This window comes from Mustela nigripes, chromosome 8, assembly GCF_022355385.1.
Source record: "Mustela nigripes isolate SB6536 chromosome 8, MUSNIG.SB6536, whole genome shotgun sequence".
Taxonomy (NCBI): Eukaryota; Metazoa; Chordata; class Mammalia; order Carnivora; family Mustelidae; genus Mustela; species Mustela nigripes.
Genome location: NC_081564.1, coordinates 34,827,294 through 34,844,097, shown reverse-complemented (window position 1 = coordinate 34,844,097; position 16,804 = coordinate 34,827,294). Strand labels below are relative to the sequence as shown.

The following is a 16,804-nucleotide window of genomic DNA, read 5'->3' as shown; positions in this document are numbered from 1 at the left end:
ATCACTCAAGAGCTTTAGGCAAGGAAAAAAATGTAAGGAAGATCAGACCTGCAGTGAGGGAGGGGTTAGGCAGGGACCGGGCCCAGGACAGCTTCAGAGGAAGTGTGGTTGGTGGGTGTGCTGAGCCCCTCCCACTGTTCCTTTTCGCTGGTCCCTGTTTGGACATCACTAACCTTTAGGCATGAAGGAAAGGGATCGTCTAAGGGCCACATGCTAGTTTTTATTAGAGACAGGATTTAAAGGAATCAAAACCATTTAGTCCTTTTTAGAGGGAAAAACATCTTGACTAACCACAGCAACTAGTGATAGTAACTGTTTAGAGTATTGTTAAGTGGACACTAGGACACTAGAAACTGAAAGCCCATCTTAGCAATGACTCTCTATCGAGGTATTTATTGGAAGTTACTAATTGTACACGTATTTTTAAATCTCCATTTTTCTAAGCAGTAGAAACATGGCATTATCAGACCCTCCTTGCTGAGAAGCTTCTGGATCTTTGTCTTTCTGCTCCTTTCTACTTCCTTTTACTGCGTCACCCTAATCCCTTTGCCCTGAACCTGCACTAGCTGCTTTTGTGATGATTATAATTTGTACTAGGTTGTGTCTGCAAGGCCTGTTGAAGGGACACAGTGGTGTCTTTGCCTACTAACATCCAGAGTGCAAAGCCGCCTCTGAGCACCACTAAACAGCCTGATTAGTGGATGGTTGGAGCCAGTTCCTGGCTAGGGCCAGGGAAGACCCAACTGTTTGATCATACGCTGTCTTGTTTCTGCTATGCCGGAAGGAACCCATGCTTCTCTCGGAAAAACTAGGTACCTGAGATTGGAACTACAGGTTACATGAAAGCCTTCAAATTCGGTAGAAGACATGAAAGCCTTCATGTACAGTAGAAGCCAAAAGTTATGCATGACCATCTCTCTAGAGAGGAGAGCAGGTAGTGCTGCCCATTCCCCGACCAACACTGACCAGCTGCCCTGAAACCATCCATCAGGGTGATGGAAGTAGACATGCAGGTTGATCTCATTTTCCACTGATGGTAGAGAAAGTTACATGCTGCTGTCCCCCCAAATATTTGGACTATCTGTCTATGTTAACAGTGGATTAATTTATAAGTAGTTTTACTTGTAAGACTTGTATAACTTACTTGTCACCCAGAGCCCCAGAAAGTTGCAAATGCCTTAAGCTGAACACTACATCACCTTTGTTATGAATCTTGAAGCCACTATGCCCTTCGCTCTCAGGAGCTACTAGGTCTTCCCGACACAGGTGTTGATTCCAGGAGATTTAAGGGATGAATTTCTAGAGGTATTCTGAGCTAAGACTGCAAGCCTTTGGGATTGAAGATCTTGGAAATTTTGACAAAGACTAATTCATTTGCCTATAGATGCCTCACTTTTACTTTTTTAAAGGGCTAAAATCACATATATATGGGAGAAAAGATCCCAAGTTCTAAGAGGCTGATGGAGGCACGTGTGGGGCAGAGAAGGCAAGCCAGCCCAAGTGCGTTGCTTAAAGTCGCAGACTTTCAGAGCTGAGGTGTAGCCCCGAGAGGATCTGACCACTTTCTGGTTGTGACAGCACTTTTGTTTGTTGTGGGGACACAGCCAGATCATGAGTGTGGTCTTCCATCATTTTCTTCAGCGGAACATTTCGCCCCCAACACATATGAGTACATTCAAGGTGATTGTTGATGGCGAGAACACTAAAACCAACAAAAATTCTGACATGCCTTCTGTTTCATCAAAAATGATTTTGTTAAGTATATAGTCGCTTGATGGTCATTTATATTTGGCTTTCAGCTACTTAATTGACGCTTGATGGTCATTTGTATTTGGCTTTCAGCTATTTAATTAATACTCATTTTGTCAGCCTGTTTGGTAACAGAGCCATCAGGAGCGCTGGGAGTTTTCCTATTATCAGCACATCACTTTTGTATAGTGTCCCAGTTGTTCTTCACTGCTTTGACCCAAAAGTGTTTTCCTGACCACTGTCGGTGCAAATGTTTTCTGCTCATTGAGAAGCCATAAGAGCTCTCTGCAGTTGTTCGCGTCTAATTAAAATTCTTGCCCTTTGTCACATTGCAAAGTGTTAGAGGAAACTTCACAGTTGACATTGTGCTATCATTCGGTCTTTCCTCATTCGTTTACCAAATACCTACTGAGCACTTTTATGTTCAAGTCACTGTGCTAAGATGGTGTCAAGCTGGAGAGAAAAGTCCAGAATACTCCAAGAGCATCTGACAGAGGACAAAATCTCACCCGGGGAGCAGGGTACATTGTTTAGGCTGAAACCCAAAAGAGAAGTAGAAAGTAGCCAGTGAGAGGCTGAATGCAGGTTTAGGTCTGCCCAAGGAATGAACAACCTGGAGAAAAGCCTGGAAGAAAAGAAAGTGCAGGGATGTAAACAGGGGTCATCTTAGTAAATATAATTAAAAGCACACACATAGTAAATGAGGTTTGACCAGCACTCGGGAATATTAATTAGATTTATGCATTTAATGCTGAAAGGGAGCATTTTTCCTAGGCTAATCATTATGTAAAATGCATGTAAATGTAACAGGAACTGCAGAAGGATCACAAAATGATCTTCATAACTTAGTTCCTGAATATCATTCAGTACCTCAAACCTAATTAAGTGTGCAATAAATGTTTATTGAATTGAACCTCATCTTTTTCTTGTGAGCAAAATTATCACTGAAACTTCTATAGATAAGAAACCAAAGGACTGAAATCTCTTTTTAAGTAGTTGGACGTATCGAAACAAGAAGGATTTTAAATTCGTATTTTCATTCTTAAATAAATGTTAAATACCATGTCCCATCCATATGGGACAGAAGCATGAAAGACTACCCGACCTTTACCCTTGAATCAATTTGTCATTTTTTTTTTAATTAGAAGAAAAATTCAGAAAAGCTACTTCAAATAAGCCATTACTCCAAATTCAGATTCCTTCAGGAAGGTCCCTGTAATTGTGCACGTCTGTCCTGACTCCTACGGAAGCTATCACGCTTCTCCCTTCTCAAGATCACTGACCCCCACCCTCCGACCTTTTTTCCTTCATTTCCATCCTCCCATCATTGTCTTAATTCATACTTTTGCCTTTCTTGGCTCTCCAGTCCCCAGTGCACAATGTGGCTGCCAGGATCTTTCGCTCTCCTGGTTCATAGTCCGTCAGGGTTTCACCACTGCCCTCAGCATATATCCAGACTTTGTTTAATGTGGGTGGGGTCTATATTCAGTCACTTCCTGGATCACCCTCCCCTTCAGGCCATCCTAAAAAGGTGTAAATATACGCTCAGCGCTGAGAATATGCCAGGTTGTGGTTGATGTGTTTTTAGGATGGAACCTTCTTTCTTCTTCCCTCCTCTGCTCACCCACAATCCCCACCACATGCAAATGATGGGACTGTAGGATTTTTAAGGGGCAGAGATATGATTGCATTTGCACATTAGATCAATCACCTGGGCAGGGCCAGAGAGGAAGGAAAATTGACCCACGAGGGTCAATTCCTGGCAAAAAACTAACAGGTCATCCAAGTGGGTGCTTCAATGCCATTGCCCCCACCAAATACGCGGGCTCTCCAGGGGGAGGAGGCTTGAAGCTGCTTCCATGGTACACTCTGAGTTTTCTCCAAATGACTGAAGTTTTACATAGAGCGTGTGGAATCTGATGTCGCTAATGTAAATCATTCTAGGACTTCATCTAATTAAAAGAACACTCGCCGTGGACCAGAATCCTTGGGTTTGTGACCTTGGGCTATCCTGTGAACTTTGGGGCCTTCTTTAGTTCTAAAACTGGAAACCAGCAAATGCTCCACCTCTTTCACAGTCTCGTCAGGAAGATTAATTCCGGCGGAAGTAAACTTTTGTCTTTGTAAACTGTTGTGCTCAAAAAGGGTAAAACTATGATATCCAGATCTGCTTAACAAAGCATGTTGGCTAGATTGCTATTTAGCTTGGATTCCTTTCTTCCCTGCTTTTGATAATAAACTTCAGATTTCTAATCATCAGCGTTCTTTAACATTTGTGCCCATATACTGTGACTATCACTTAAATAGGATCTGTGTTCTAGGGGTGCATGAGTGGCTCAGTCAGTTAAGCCTCCCAACTCCTGGTTTCAACTCAGGTTATGGTCTCAGGGTTGCAGACAGAGCCCTGCATTGGGCTCCATGCTCAGGGAGGACGGAGTCCACTTGAGATTCCCTCTCTCCTTCTCCCTTTGCCCCTCCCCCATCACACTCTCTCTCTCAACAAATAAATAAAATCTTAAGAAACTATAAAATATATAGTAGGCTCTATGTCCTGAAGATAACCCATATTTTGATATCAATTTTATGGAAGTTGTAAGAACTGCGTGTGTGGTGTTAATACTGTACATTCATCCCATAAAATCATCAAAGTTTCAGAGGAACTTGTGTTCCATCAACCACTATGGGGTGGAGTAGATACAAATAACAGCTCTTTCCTGGAAAGGAAGGCATAAAGGTATTCAGAATCATAAACAATGCAGCTAACGACTGCAGGGAGTTAGATGGTCTTGGTGCATTAAATCCTGGTGCACATTCGCACTCTAACCTTGGGCAAATCCTGTAACTTTTCTGAGTTCCATTCCCCTCATCAATCAGATATGAGTAATAATCTACCTTAGAGGACAGCTGAGAGAATCAATAACAGTCAGCAAAGCACTCAGGATCTTATCTAACACAGATGTTATCTGCTCAACATAGGAAAGCTTTTCTTATTTATTATTGCTGCTATTCTGGCCTGTAATGACGGCAGTAACATTAACTAAATAATGTGGTGGCCCCTTTTCTTCTGCCCATGTCTTGGGAAATTTTCTAGGTCCTACTATAATATTCCTGAACTTCAGTTAGGATCTGAGCAGTCTGTCATGCAGGAATAATAAGGATGATAATAAAAATGAATAATCCTTGTGACGGACTGAGTAGCTGTCGTGCGCCGAGCCGACACTCAGTCCTTTATGAAATGGTTTCTAACCCATCAAGAGCAGACATCCTCATCAGGTGCCAGCATTCTCATGCACAGGGTGCTAAGGTCCTGGGAGGTGAACAGCAGTGCTCTTCCTGCACAGCCCCACATGACAAGTGGAGTCACGTGCATGTCAGGCATGTGCTCCCTCCCAGGAGTGTCTTCTCTGCTCCTCAGCCCGCAGACCTCCTCCCTGTAGACCTTCCTGGGAGAGAACCAGCCTGGTTATGCCTTCCTTGGCAGACATGGACCACTTGGCAAATTAATATCCTCTCTTCATTGTCTCTTCTGGTATGAAGAAAACATGTTAATTATACCTTTGATTTTAGATTGTGATGATTGGAATCCGTGGGGTCTATCCCTGTTACTTCTTTAAAGTTAGGAGGGTTTTTTCCCTTGGTTTCTTCATTATTATTTTGAAACCAACGTTTCCCCCACCCCCCTTTTTTTTTTTTGGTGAAGCCCAACTCCCATTACAGTTTACTCATTGTTTAAATAAGAGTATAGTTTTGAGTACTTGAAGAACTTGGATTAAACAAAGTTGTTTCAGTATATTGGATTGTTTTAATCAAATTAATCAGTCTCTTTTTGTTGTTGATTTGTATGTTCTTTTTCATTTCCCTGTTCTTAATAGTCTCCAGAGAATGAAGAAAAAAAGACACCAGTTCTTTTGAAATGCTTATTAGTGGCTTTTTAATTGCTCCTTCTTATTTCTTGAAGAAATGTGAACTACAGGAGCATCATAAATTTGGGGGCTAAATTGTTCTTTTGTCAGTGCTTAAACTTTTGAAAGGTTCTATCTGGTGCTAAAATTCTTTAAGGGAAAGAGCGCTAAATATCTGACTTCCAACCTATTTTTTTTTTCCTTTTTTCATTGGAATACACATAATCACAAAGACCAAAATGTCATTCCATGATAAAACTTCAGTCTTTATATTACTATATTAGACTTGAGGGTTTTTATTATTATTATTATTATTATTATTATTATTATGTCTGAATTGCAACAGTGTGTGTTAACAAAGGGTGCTAAATCTCTTATTACCACCACCACCGTCCTTCCCCCACCCGATTTTAGGTGAATTTTATTGTATTAAAAAATAATACTCTGGATTCCTTTACTGCCAGGAAACAAAGATCATTTTTATTAGTGTTGCTTCTAGGATGACAATGTCAGTCATCTCTTTGAAAATTCATTTTGGAAACTAAGTTTGTTCTTCAAGAACCCTTGAAAAGAAGCTTTAAAAATGGCAGGGGAAGATAATAATAATAGAGTAGATGTATTTGAGCATTTATACAATGAAACTTAATTTAACTTTCCCTCAAACTCCATTTCAAACTTGCTTTTGTGCATGAAAATATAGTGCATAGCTTTCCTTCTCCTATTTTTCAAATTTTCTCCTCTTCAACATAATCTCCTCTGAAGGATTCTATGTATTAGATCAGAGCTCCGGTCTTATTACCAAGGCCTCGGTGGCAGGTGCGCCAGTGAGCAGAGGCCCGGTGCTCAGAGGGACGGCAGCTAGGCCTTCTGTAGAGCAGAGAAGCTACCTGTGGATGGGGACAGCCGGAAATGGCTTTCAAGGCCAAACTCAACAACCATGCCCAATCCCAAAAACACAACAGAACACAGCTGTAGGGGCACCTGTGTGGTTCAGTTGGTTAAGTGTCTGCCTTCAACTCAGGTCATGATCTCACGGTCCTGGGATCAGGTCCCACATCCGGTGCCCTGCTCCGCAGAGAGCCTGCTTCTCCCTTTCCTTCTGCTGCTCCCCCTGCTTGTGAACACTCTCTCTCTTTGTCAAATAAATTAATAAAATCTAAAAACAAAAAACAAAAAAACACAGTTGTAGTATTTTGATTTGACCTTAATTGTTACCATGGATATCAGTCAAAATACTAAACTCTAAGATGGATCTCGTAACCTGAGGACTGATCACACAAGGCAGAAAGCATAGTTGCAAATTTACAGGACAGGGATTTGGAGAGAGGTGGAATGGAACAGAGACCAGGACTGCATGTTTGTAGTCTTCTTTCTCCACCAGCCCCCAGAGAGCAGAGGCAGTTCAGCTCTTGATCTTCACCCCAGACCTCACAGGTGGTCATAGGGGTCAAGACAAGGAGCCCTGCTGGGCGTGCCCTCTAAGGCCTTTTTTCGGAAACTTGGGCATGACCTGGGTAGGTAACCAGTCTAAGGCACAGCCCATTCCCTTCAGCCTGCTGTACTATTGATACAGGGACCTTACAGGATCTCAGAAGCTGTCACAAGCCGTCATTAGTAAGTATGAGGTTAGAGCTTGTTGGAACTTCGGTGCGGTTCTATTAGCACTAGTGGTGGGACAGAATGGGGACTATATAAGGAATCTAAAAACATTAGCTTTTTTGTTTGTTGTCATGCCTTTATTCTTAATTTGGGGAGAGAGCTGGTGGCCCTATGCAGGACAGCAGTCTTCAGGTGTTACTGGTGGGAATGTTTGGGCCCTAGGTCCAGTCTGGATATTCTCAATGAAGAGAAGCTGTGAGAGGTTGGCATAAACATCGTCACCCCTGCCCTGCATTTCATTACCCTCAGTACAAACCCAGATCAGCTCCCTGTCACAGCATTTCTTTGAGTGACCTATATCTAATACCCTTGGGCTGGTCTTCTCAAGGACAGCGACAGTCTGTGCCTAATTCCTCCTCCTCTTCTTCCCCAGTGCCTGGCACAGTGCTTGAAACATGACGAATATTGTAAAAAGGAAGGATGGAAGACACATGAATAAAATAATTATCTTCTCACATATTAATGTAGAGACTTGCCTGATCTTGTGCCAGGAATTATAAAAATTAGATCTTGAAGGGACCTTACTGGTCAGTCAATGATTTAGTGGCAAAGCTGGACCCAGTTGCCTATGGTATGGTGACTCCCCGTTCAGTGTTCTCTCGATGGCACCCATCTTTGGTTCATCTGCCTGTTTGTTGTTGTTGTTGTTTTTCTTTGTTTTCTTCCTTTGTAATTTTTTCAATTTGAATTCAGTTAGCCAACATACAGTACATCATTACTTTCTGATGTAGTGTTCATTGATTCATTCGTTGCGCATAACACCCAGTGCTCATCACATCATGTACCCTCCTTAATGCCCATCACCCAGTTACCACAACGCCCTACCCACGTCCCTTTCCACAACCTGTTTGTTTCCTGGAGTCAGGGAGTTTCTCATGGTTTGTCTCCCTCTCTGATTTCTTCCCATTCAGTTTTCCCTCCCTTCCCCTCATTGAGTGAAACCATATGAGAATTGTCTTTCTCTGCCTTTTTGGATGGTGGCATTTTTTTTCCAGCTCACCTAGCCTACAGTATTATTATTATTACATTATTATTCCTTTTACAGACCAAAAGATTCTGAATTGAATATAATACAAACATGCAATAATGAAAACATTTAGTGTGGCTTTGATGATATTTGATTTCTATTTTTATTCAAATCACTAGTGCTATTTAAGAAAACATACTTTAATAATAGTAACTGACCTTGAATTAAAATTTTTACAATCATGTTTGTTATGAAATTGTGATGATTAAATTATGATTAGCTTAAATGAAATAAAATCTGCAATGGAAAATGCCTTCATTTGTTAAAACGGGGAGAAATCATTCTTTAAAGAGGTTCCATCTAAGACTAATTTACTTGAAATTTGGTGCCTGTTGTGAAGATTAATAACAGGTGGCCTTTACAGAGCTTCTCAGCCTGAGTCTAATGTTTTAGTTGTTCCTTTATTATCATAAACTTCCATAACTAAAGGATTTTTTTTTCTTCCTGCCCTTTGTTCACAATATGGAACTGTAACTGACTTCATATTTCTCACCCAACCTTACAGCTGTAATTAATATTTTATCAGATATTATCACTAACTAGCAGAGCAGCAGGGTTATCAGACCACACACTCAGGCATACTTACACATGCACACATATATGCGTGCATACACACGTGAGCACGCACACACACACACAGAGCACTAGTAACTTACGGATGCTAGGCAAGCTCCTTGGGATGAGTTACGGCTGAGAGAACATAAAATATATTTGTGGTGTCCCACAAATATTCCAAAGCAATTTATGGCCAATCTTATCTGGAACAGAGCAGGACAAAGAGAAATTAAAGTTGCTAACATAAAATATTCAACCCCCCAGATCTATTTATGCTGCACAGTGTGTTTTCTACCCAGTGCCCATTCCCTGTGCAAAATTAGTTATTAGTCGTCATTTAGTGACTTAATGAGCAGGACTGTCAGGTCGGCAACTCTTGGAGCTAGTGTTACATGAAGGACTTGGAAGAATCCTAGTCATGATGATAAACATATTGAACATACTGAACTGACCTTTTATCCCCTTAATTTTTAACTGGTGAGAATATTTTTAAAGCTTAGTTTAATTGTACCAGGTTGTTTGAATTATTTAAGGTGTCATTCCAGTAAATGCTGGCAGATTTAGGAAAAGGGAAGGACCAAATCAAGAACAGGAAGAAAATAAACTGTGATGTTGCATTACAATAAACTTTAACTACACATTTATTTTACTTGCTTTGCATCTAATTTATACTTTGATTTTCTATTGCCCCCTCCCACCCAAAAATCGGCTTCAGGAAGACAGAAATACCAGTCTTTTTTTTCCATACATACAGAATGGATGGTTTTACCAAAAATTGCAAATCAAGCTAAAAGGCACTCTTAGGTGCCATGAAATGAACAATATTCTAAGTCCTTGAAACGATCGGAAGTGCGGACTTTAAAGGATTAGCAAAAACAACAATGAAATGGATCGTTAACTTCTCTCCCTCTCTCGCCTCCTCCTCACCCCCTGTTCTGCTATCCGGGTGGTTAAACTTCCAATATTTTATGCTGATAAGAAATAGAATATGTGGATAAGAAAAATGGACTTGCAACTAAGGATTTAATCTTGAAATGAATTAAGACCAAAATTTTAAAGTCAATTTCAACTCTGCAGCAGGCTTCCCCTCAATATCTTCAAAGTTAGAAAAAGACCAAAAACATCTCATCACATTTGAACTTTCAGGTTTCACAGAGTACATGAAAGATGTTCCGATGTTCTTTCCTAGGTTATACTTCATGTGCTAGTCTATATAAATGCAGATTTCTTATTCTCCTTGTAAAAGCCTTAGAGTTTTGTTGTAGGAAAGCCTCGCATAAATTAAACTTTAAATTAAATTTCATTCCATAAGAAAGTTATGATATAGTGATGTCACGTTTTTGGCAGATTCATCTTCACTATGGATTGTGCCTTCCTACTGCAAATGCAGTAGGAAGATTTTATGTTACTTTAAATTCCGGAATAGTGGTGGAATCAGGAAAGGGATGGTGTAACTTTAATAAACAAAGGGAGCATGAGTAATACATTAAAAGGATAATAGAATTTTAATTCAGCTCACTAAGCTAGAAACTTCTGCTTGGTTTTCCATCCTTGAGAACTTGCTCTTTTTAATCAATTTTTTGGAAAAACCATTCAGGGAGAAAGATTTTCAAAGCTACTTTTTGAGATTGCAATTGCGGTTGGACAGATTTTATGAAATTCACTAGTGAAATGATGTTATTTGCACCAATGAAAAACATATCAGTCAGAGAGTTCTGTTGAGATGCCATTGACCTACGTGCCAATAATGCGTTAATTTCCATCAGGAAGACAGCAACGTGTGGCAATTGGGCAGCAGATAGGATTTAGCTATTTTTCATTAGCACTTGGACGTTGATAAAGGGGAATGGAAAAGAGCTGCTTGACCTTTCAGTGCTTAAATTATTAAAGAGCAAATAGATTTGAGGTCTGGATGCTTGCAAATCTAATTTCTCTTGTGGAGCAAGGATGAAAAGACATTTTGGGTCTGAAATTGCTCTAGTCAACTTAGTTCTTCCTTTAATATATCTGAAGATGAGTAGATGGTAGCCATTTAAAAAGTAATATATCTGGAGTAGAGCGAAGTGTATTACATACCAACTGGCTAAAATGGGGGCATATTAAGTGATCATTTAATTCTCAAGTTTTCGTCTAATCCTTACAAAACTCCTACTTGGAAAAATTAATTTCTTTCACCCATATTCACATAATGGTATTTAAATCACAAAACAAAACATTCTTTCATTAGGAAACGTCAAATATTGTAGCGTTCAAGTTAAAGTAGGACAGTGCCTGCTACGTAGTAGGTGTTTGAAAACATTTCTTGAGTTAATAAAACGAGTAAATATACATGCAACATAGCATATATAGTAACAAAGTTGGGGAAAAGATGAATGGGAAGTAAGAAATGAAGGTGTGAGAAGGGGGTAGAAAGACAGAGAGGCAGCTTTTGAAACTCTCAGAGCTTGTTATTTATCGTGTGTTGTCTTTCATAAACTTACAATCTAACCAGCATCCTCTCATCATGAAACTTGTTTCTTGATAATTTCTTCTTCTCTTTGCTCTTGGGTATTCAAGAAATTAATACAAAATAAACTTAGTATTAGAATTTAGTAAAACAGGGCATGTTTGTGATTACCAGTATATTTCTGCCTTACCACTACATAGAATGTATATAGAATAGAAATTACTTGTGGATTATATTATGCTTTTAAAAAATGTGCCTCGTGGCCCACTTCATTCTAAGTGTGCTGGGATAGAGATGACTAAATAGACCTCTTCCTCCAGAAACTTGTGAGGTTTTTTAAAATATTGGTAAGTAGACAGAAATGATTAGTAGTCTCTACAAGAAATATATTTTTGTGAATATGGAGCAAAGCAAGAGTACATCAACACGGGGGAACAGGTCATAAGCCCCTGAGAGAAGGTTCATGAGAGGGTCTCAATCTTTTTGTGACATAGAGTCATCTGCTGAGAGTGGCAAAGGATTTCTTTGTGTTGGGGAGAACAGCATTTCAATAAGAAACTTGGGACCAGGCCAGGGTGAAGGAATAGAGAACAAAGTGTTTGTGTAGGGGAATTCAAGATGGTGGCACTTGGACAGTCTGGAAGAGGTTGCGCTAGTCTTTCATGTAGAGGAGTTGAAAGTGAAAAGTGAGTGATTACTGTCCTCGGTGTCATTGGTCACAGAGTTGCTGGTTGGAATCAAGAGCTGGAGAGGACACCAGCCGGGTGCCGGCCTCACTGCAGATCCAGGAGTGTCCTCCCTGGAAATTATTAATGACTCAGAGGGAAAAGGGAGAATGAATTGAGATCAAAGGTGACATTACCATCTATAGCTCTGTTGATGTGATAAAATGAGAATATTTATACAATACTCAAAATCAGTTGATTCTGGGAAGTAGGTGGGGACCAGTTTGTGTGTTGGTTGTGTCTCCGTAAGCAGGAGAAGATGCACATGAGTCAGATGGTTCACACCAGCCCCTTAACCAGGGCTTTTACTGGTGACACTAAGCGGTGCTTTCTTTGATGGTCATGAGACCATATCTACTACTTCATCACCTGTGAGCCCCAGATGGAATGGGCATTTCACCTCTGAATCCCAGTATTCACACCAATAAAATAGGAAAATAGGATGACCTGTTCAAGTACCCAGCCTAGCACTTCCTGTATGAAATAATTTCTGCAAATTTTTTTCTGCACATGTATCTTCACATTTCCACTTTGTGTAGTAAATGAGTTTTCCAGAGTTGTTTTTAAAGTGAGATTTTGAGGGGCCCTGGGTAGCTCAGCTAAGCATCTGATTCTTAGTTTTAGCTCAAGTCATGATCTCAGGGTCGTGAGATAAAGCCTTATGTCCAGCTGTATGTTCACATAGGAGTCTGTTAGAAGATTCTGTTCCTCTCCCCCTTCCCCCACTCATGCTTACTCTCTCTCTCCAATAAATAAATATTTAGAAAAAGTGAAATTTTGAAAATCATGTCATATAGCAAATAACTTAGAAAAACTGACTGTTAAGAAGGAAGCCAGTATTAAACATTATCTTAATGGAGAATCCCTTTGCAAAGCAATTAATTATTGCTTTGATTTATCCTATTTTTTAAAAATAGTTTTTGTATGCTGGACAAAATTCTGAATAAAAACACAAAATGCACCTTAGAGATCCATCTAATTCTCATATTTCATTGGAAAAAAAATAATAAAACCCAAAGGAATTAATTTAAAACCCCAGTTGTGGGACAGCTGCATGACTCAGTCAATTAAGCATCTAAATCTTAGTTTTGGCTCAGGTCATGATCTTGTGGTCAGGTACTGAGCCCTGCGTTGGGCTCTCTGCTCTGCGGGAAGTCTGCTTGAGATTCTCTCTCTCTCTATCACTCTCTCTTTCAAATAAATAAATAAATAAATAAAATCTAAAACACCAGTTATTAGCAGAATTAGGATTGGAGCGTAGATCAATGCATATGCCACTCAGCTCCCAACCCCACAAAAAGCATTTCAAGAGAACAGTCACTTTCTCTCAGTGCTGTTTTTATTTAGTGGTATACTAGCTTAAACTTCTTCATGAATCAGCTGTTGTCTGTGTTATGCCGTCTTTTTTTTTTTTTTTAAGGATTTTTATTTATTTGGGAGAAATTGAGACAGAGAAAGAGAGTATGAGCAATGGGAGGGGCAGAGGGAGAAGCAGGCTCCCAGCGGAGCAAGGAACCCACTGCAGGATTTGATCATTACCTATGCTGAAGGTAGTGGCCACTTAACCGATTGAGCCATCCAGATGCCCCACGTTGTGTTATTTTTTACTTTGACTTTGACCCCTCACTCTTGTTATTCTATGACCTGACATTCTATTTAATATTTGCTACATATCCAACTATTCCAAAACTCAGCAGTTGAAAATAACATTTCCATTTTGCCACAATTTTGTGGGCCAGCAAAGACTTGTCTGCACAGTTCCCGCTTGGGATGTTGGCGCTGCCATCATCTGACACTCAGCCACGTGGCCTTCCATGATGGTCCACACATGGCTATCAGTGATGCCAGTTGTTGGCTGGAAGTTCTTTGGGACTACAGAGCAGAATGCCTGCATATGATCTCTCCAGTGTGGCAGGTTCAGGGTGATTGGACCGTATACGTGGTGGCTGGGTTTTTCTTCCAGAAAGCTGGCTTCCCTGGGAAACCAGGTTGAAGATGTATAGCCTTCTCTGACAAAAGCCTTGAGAGCTACCCATTGTCCCACTGTTACATTCTGTTGGTTGTACATGGTCATTAAGGTTGACCAACCCTATTCTTGATGGGATAAGTGTCAGATTTTGCAGCCATATTTTAAAATCAACACATCTAACCATATATGTAGGAAGTCAAGGAAAAGGGAGGTAGAAATTAAAGTCCACTTTACTTGTCTTCTGTAGAGGGTGATTCTTCCTAAACCTATCTAGTCATGTTAGATTCATCATGCAGTGAGAATTCTACCAGATTCAGTAGAGTATCTTACATAACCAATAGAAAGTCTCTGATGTTAGAAGGTTAGGAACAATTTCTGGGTTTTGTTTAAAAGTTTATATCACACTCAGAATTTGCTTTATCATTGTACTGTAATCCTACTGTGCTACCTGTCTCCTGATCTATCATTCTGATGTTCTACAACAGTTGATGTTTATTTGAACAGAATTACAAACTGAGCCTCAGCTGCTGCATTGCATTCCTGTAATGGAATGCGTTAAGTAGCTTGTACTCCCGGAAATAGGTGATTTCCCTGAGGGCACTTTTGGAGTCCCCAAGGGCAAGACCCAAAAAGGAACCTCTCCAGGTCCTCCCCAGGCAGGTGGGGGTGTTAGGCACCTCTCTTCTCCTCTTCCTGGGCCTTATTGAGGACCCGTATGAGCAACTCTAGGATTGCAGCCTTGTTCCAGGGAGTCCCAGTGCTTTTCTGATACAGTGAGAACAAGCTGCATTTCCTGGCCAGAATCAGTCTATTTTGATTGAGTTCTTGAAAGCTGCTGTCAAATGTTAGCTTTGCTTAATATCAGAAAGTTGTTTTGTTTTGTTTTTCCCCTACCAAAACTGCACAAATGTTCATCATTCTGATAAAATACAAATCTTAGGGACACCTGGGTGGCTCAGTGGGTTAAGCCTCTGCCTTCGGCCTCAGGTCATGATCTCAGGGTCCTGGGATCAAGCCCCGCATGGGGCTCTCTGCTCAGCTGGAAGCCTTCTTCCCCCTCCCCCTCCACCTACCTCTCTGCCTGCTTGTTATCTCCCTGTCAAATAAATAAATAAAATCTTTTAAGAAAAATACATATCTTAATAGACACATCCATCCTTCAAGGCTTATCCCATTCTCCTATGGCTCCTTTGAAATTCAGACATTGAAAGGGGGCAGGGAGGAAGGAGGGGTAGGTGCTGGGACACCTGTCCTTGCAGGCCTCTTTGGAACATGCTTACCCCCATCTTATCTTTATATATAGTTCAAGTAGCCCAGTTCATGATCTGCTCTTAGAAACTGCTTGTAACTCCAAGGCTAGTCTCTTCTCTGTTCTCCTTATGTCATCTCTCTCCATTGATCTGATATGGTGAGGGACAAAATGTAAGAAAATATGGGAAGTTAAACCTTACTCAAACATGAATCTTTACATATTGTGTTTTTGACTTGTTAAAACTTCACATGCACTCATATAGACATCATTGAAGAAAATAATACATTGCCTTTTTAAAAAACTGAAAATATAGTTAATATAACTTCACTTATTAGGTAAGTTGAGTTCATTTTCTATAAATTCATCTTCAGTTACATGTGAGAAAAGCATTATTTTAGTGCCCTGCTCACTTAAATAGCAGAGATTGTTACGTGATTTTTTTTTTTTTTTTAATTTTTGTGAGCTTTGTTTCTATCAATACATTACATTACTGGGTGAGAGTGAGAGCGTTCTATGGGAGACTATTAAGCCCCTTCCCTCTCTTGCATTGAGCAAGTGTTAAGTGAGTATTCATTATGTACTAAGCACTTATCATTGACTATATCCAGTGTATTCTTTATTTTGGATATCCTGTGGGCCCCACACAATTAAAGGCAAAGGACATCAGCTTGATTATCATAAAATATCACTGATAATACTTTTTTCCCCCTAGTGTCTATCAAGTGGTTGTTGAGGAAGAACGTCCTCGAAGAACTAAAAAGACAACAGAAATCTTGAAGTGCTACCCCGTGCCAATTCACTTCCAGAATGCGTCCATACTGAACTCCCAGTACTACTTTGCTGCAGAATTCCCAGCGAACAGTATCCAAGCTGCTCAGCCTTTTACTATTGGTGATAATAAGACATACAACGGCTACTGGAACACTCCCCTTCTCCCCCATAAAAGCTACAGAATTTATTTCCAAGCTGCTAGTAGAGCCAACGGGGTAAGTTTTATAGATGGCTATTTCCTTAGGCTATTTAGAGTTATTAATGTGAACATGGATTAAAGAAGAGAGTAGTCAGAAATAAAGGCATGCTTTTGTGTGTTTTTACTTAGGGCAAATGTGGGTTTTCTTTCTCTTTCTAAACTTATTTTCACCTAGAGAAATTTATGGAAAGAAATGAATATATTTGTATTTGTTTTTGGTAGGAAGACTATGTTGTCAACATGATGGTTTTTATTTTCAGTTTTTACTTGTTACCAAAAGTTGGCTAACAATTCTGCTTAGCTTACTATTTTACAGGAAAATAGTATAGTTGCAACACATACATTCAGCTCATTTAAAATTTTGTGAGATATACAACATCTGTCTTTTCAGCATATTCTGTCCCATTTCTTTAGTTTCACAAGAGTTTATGCTTCCTGTAGCTGTGACTAAATTAGGTATCCTTTTTTCTTGCTAAGAGAAAACAGCTTTAGAAAGATAAGATGAAAACAAAATAAAAACTCTGGAGTCATTTCTGAATTTTTTCCCTTT

General features: G+C 39.9%; 1 protein-coding gene across 13 annotated transcripts in view; it reads left to right on the top strand.

Moving 5' to 3' along the window:
- Window positions 1-16,804, top strand: part of PTPRM (protein tyrosine phosphatase receptor type M) — a 777,671-nt gene that overhangs the window by 505,900 nt on the left and 254,967 nt on the right. For all 13 annotated transcript variants that reach the window (XM_059409214.1, XM_059409213.1, XM_059409212.1 and 10 more), the window contains exon 12: window positions 15,997-16,270. In XM_059409214.1, the coding sequence (XP_059265197.1) occupies window positions 15,997-16,270 (274 nt within the window). The remainder of the gene's footprint in view (window positions 1-15,996; window positions 16,271-16,804) is intronic.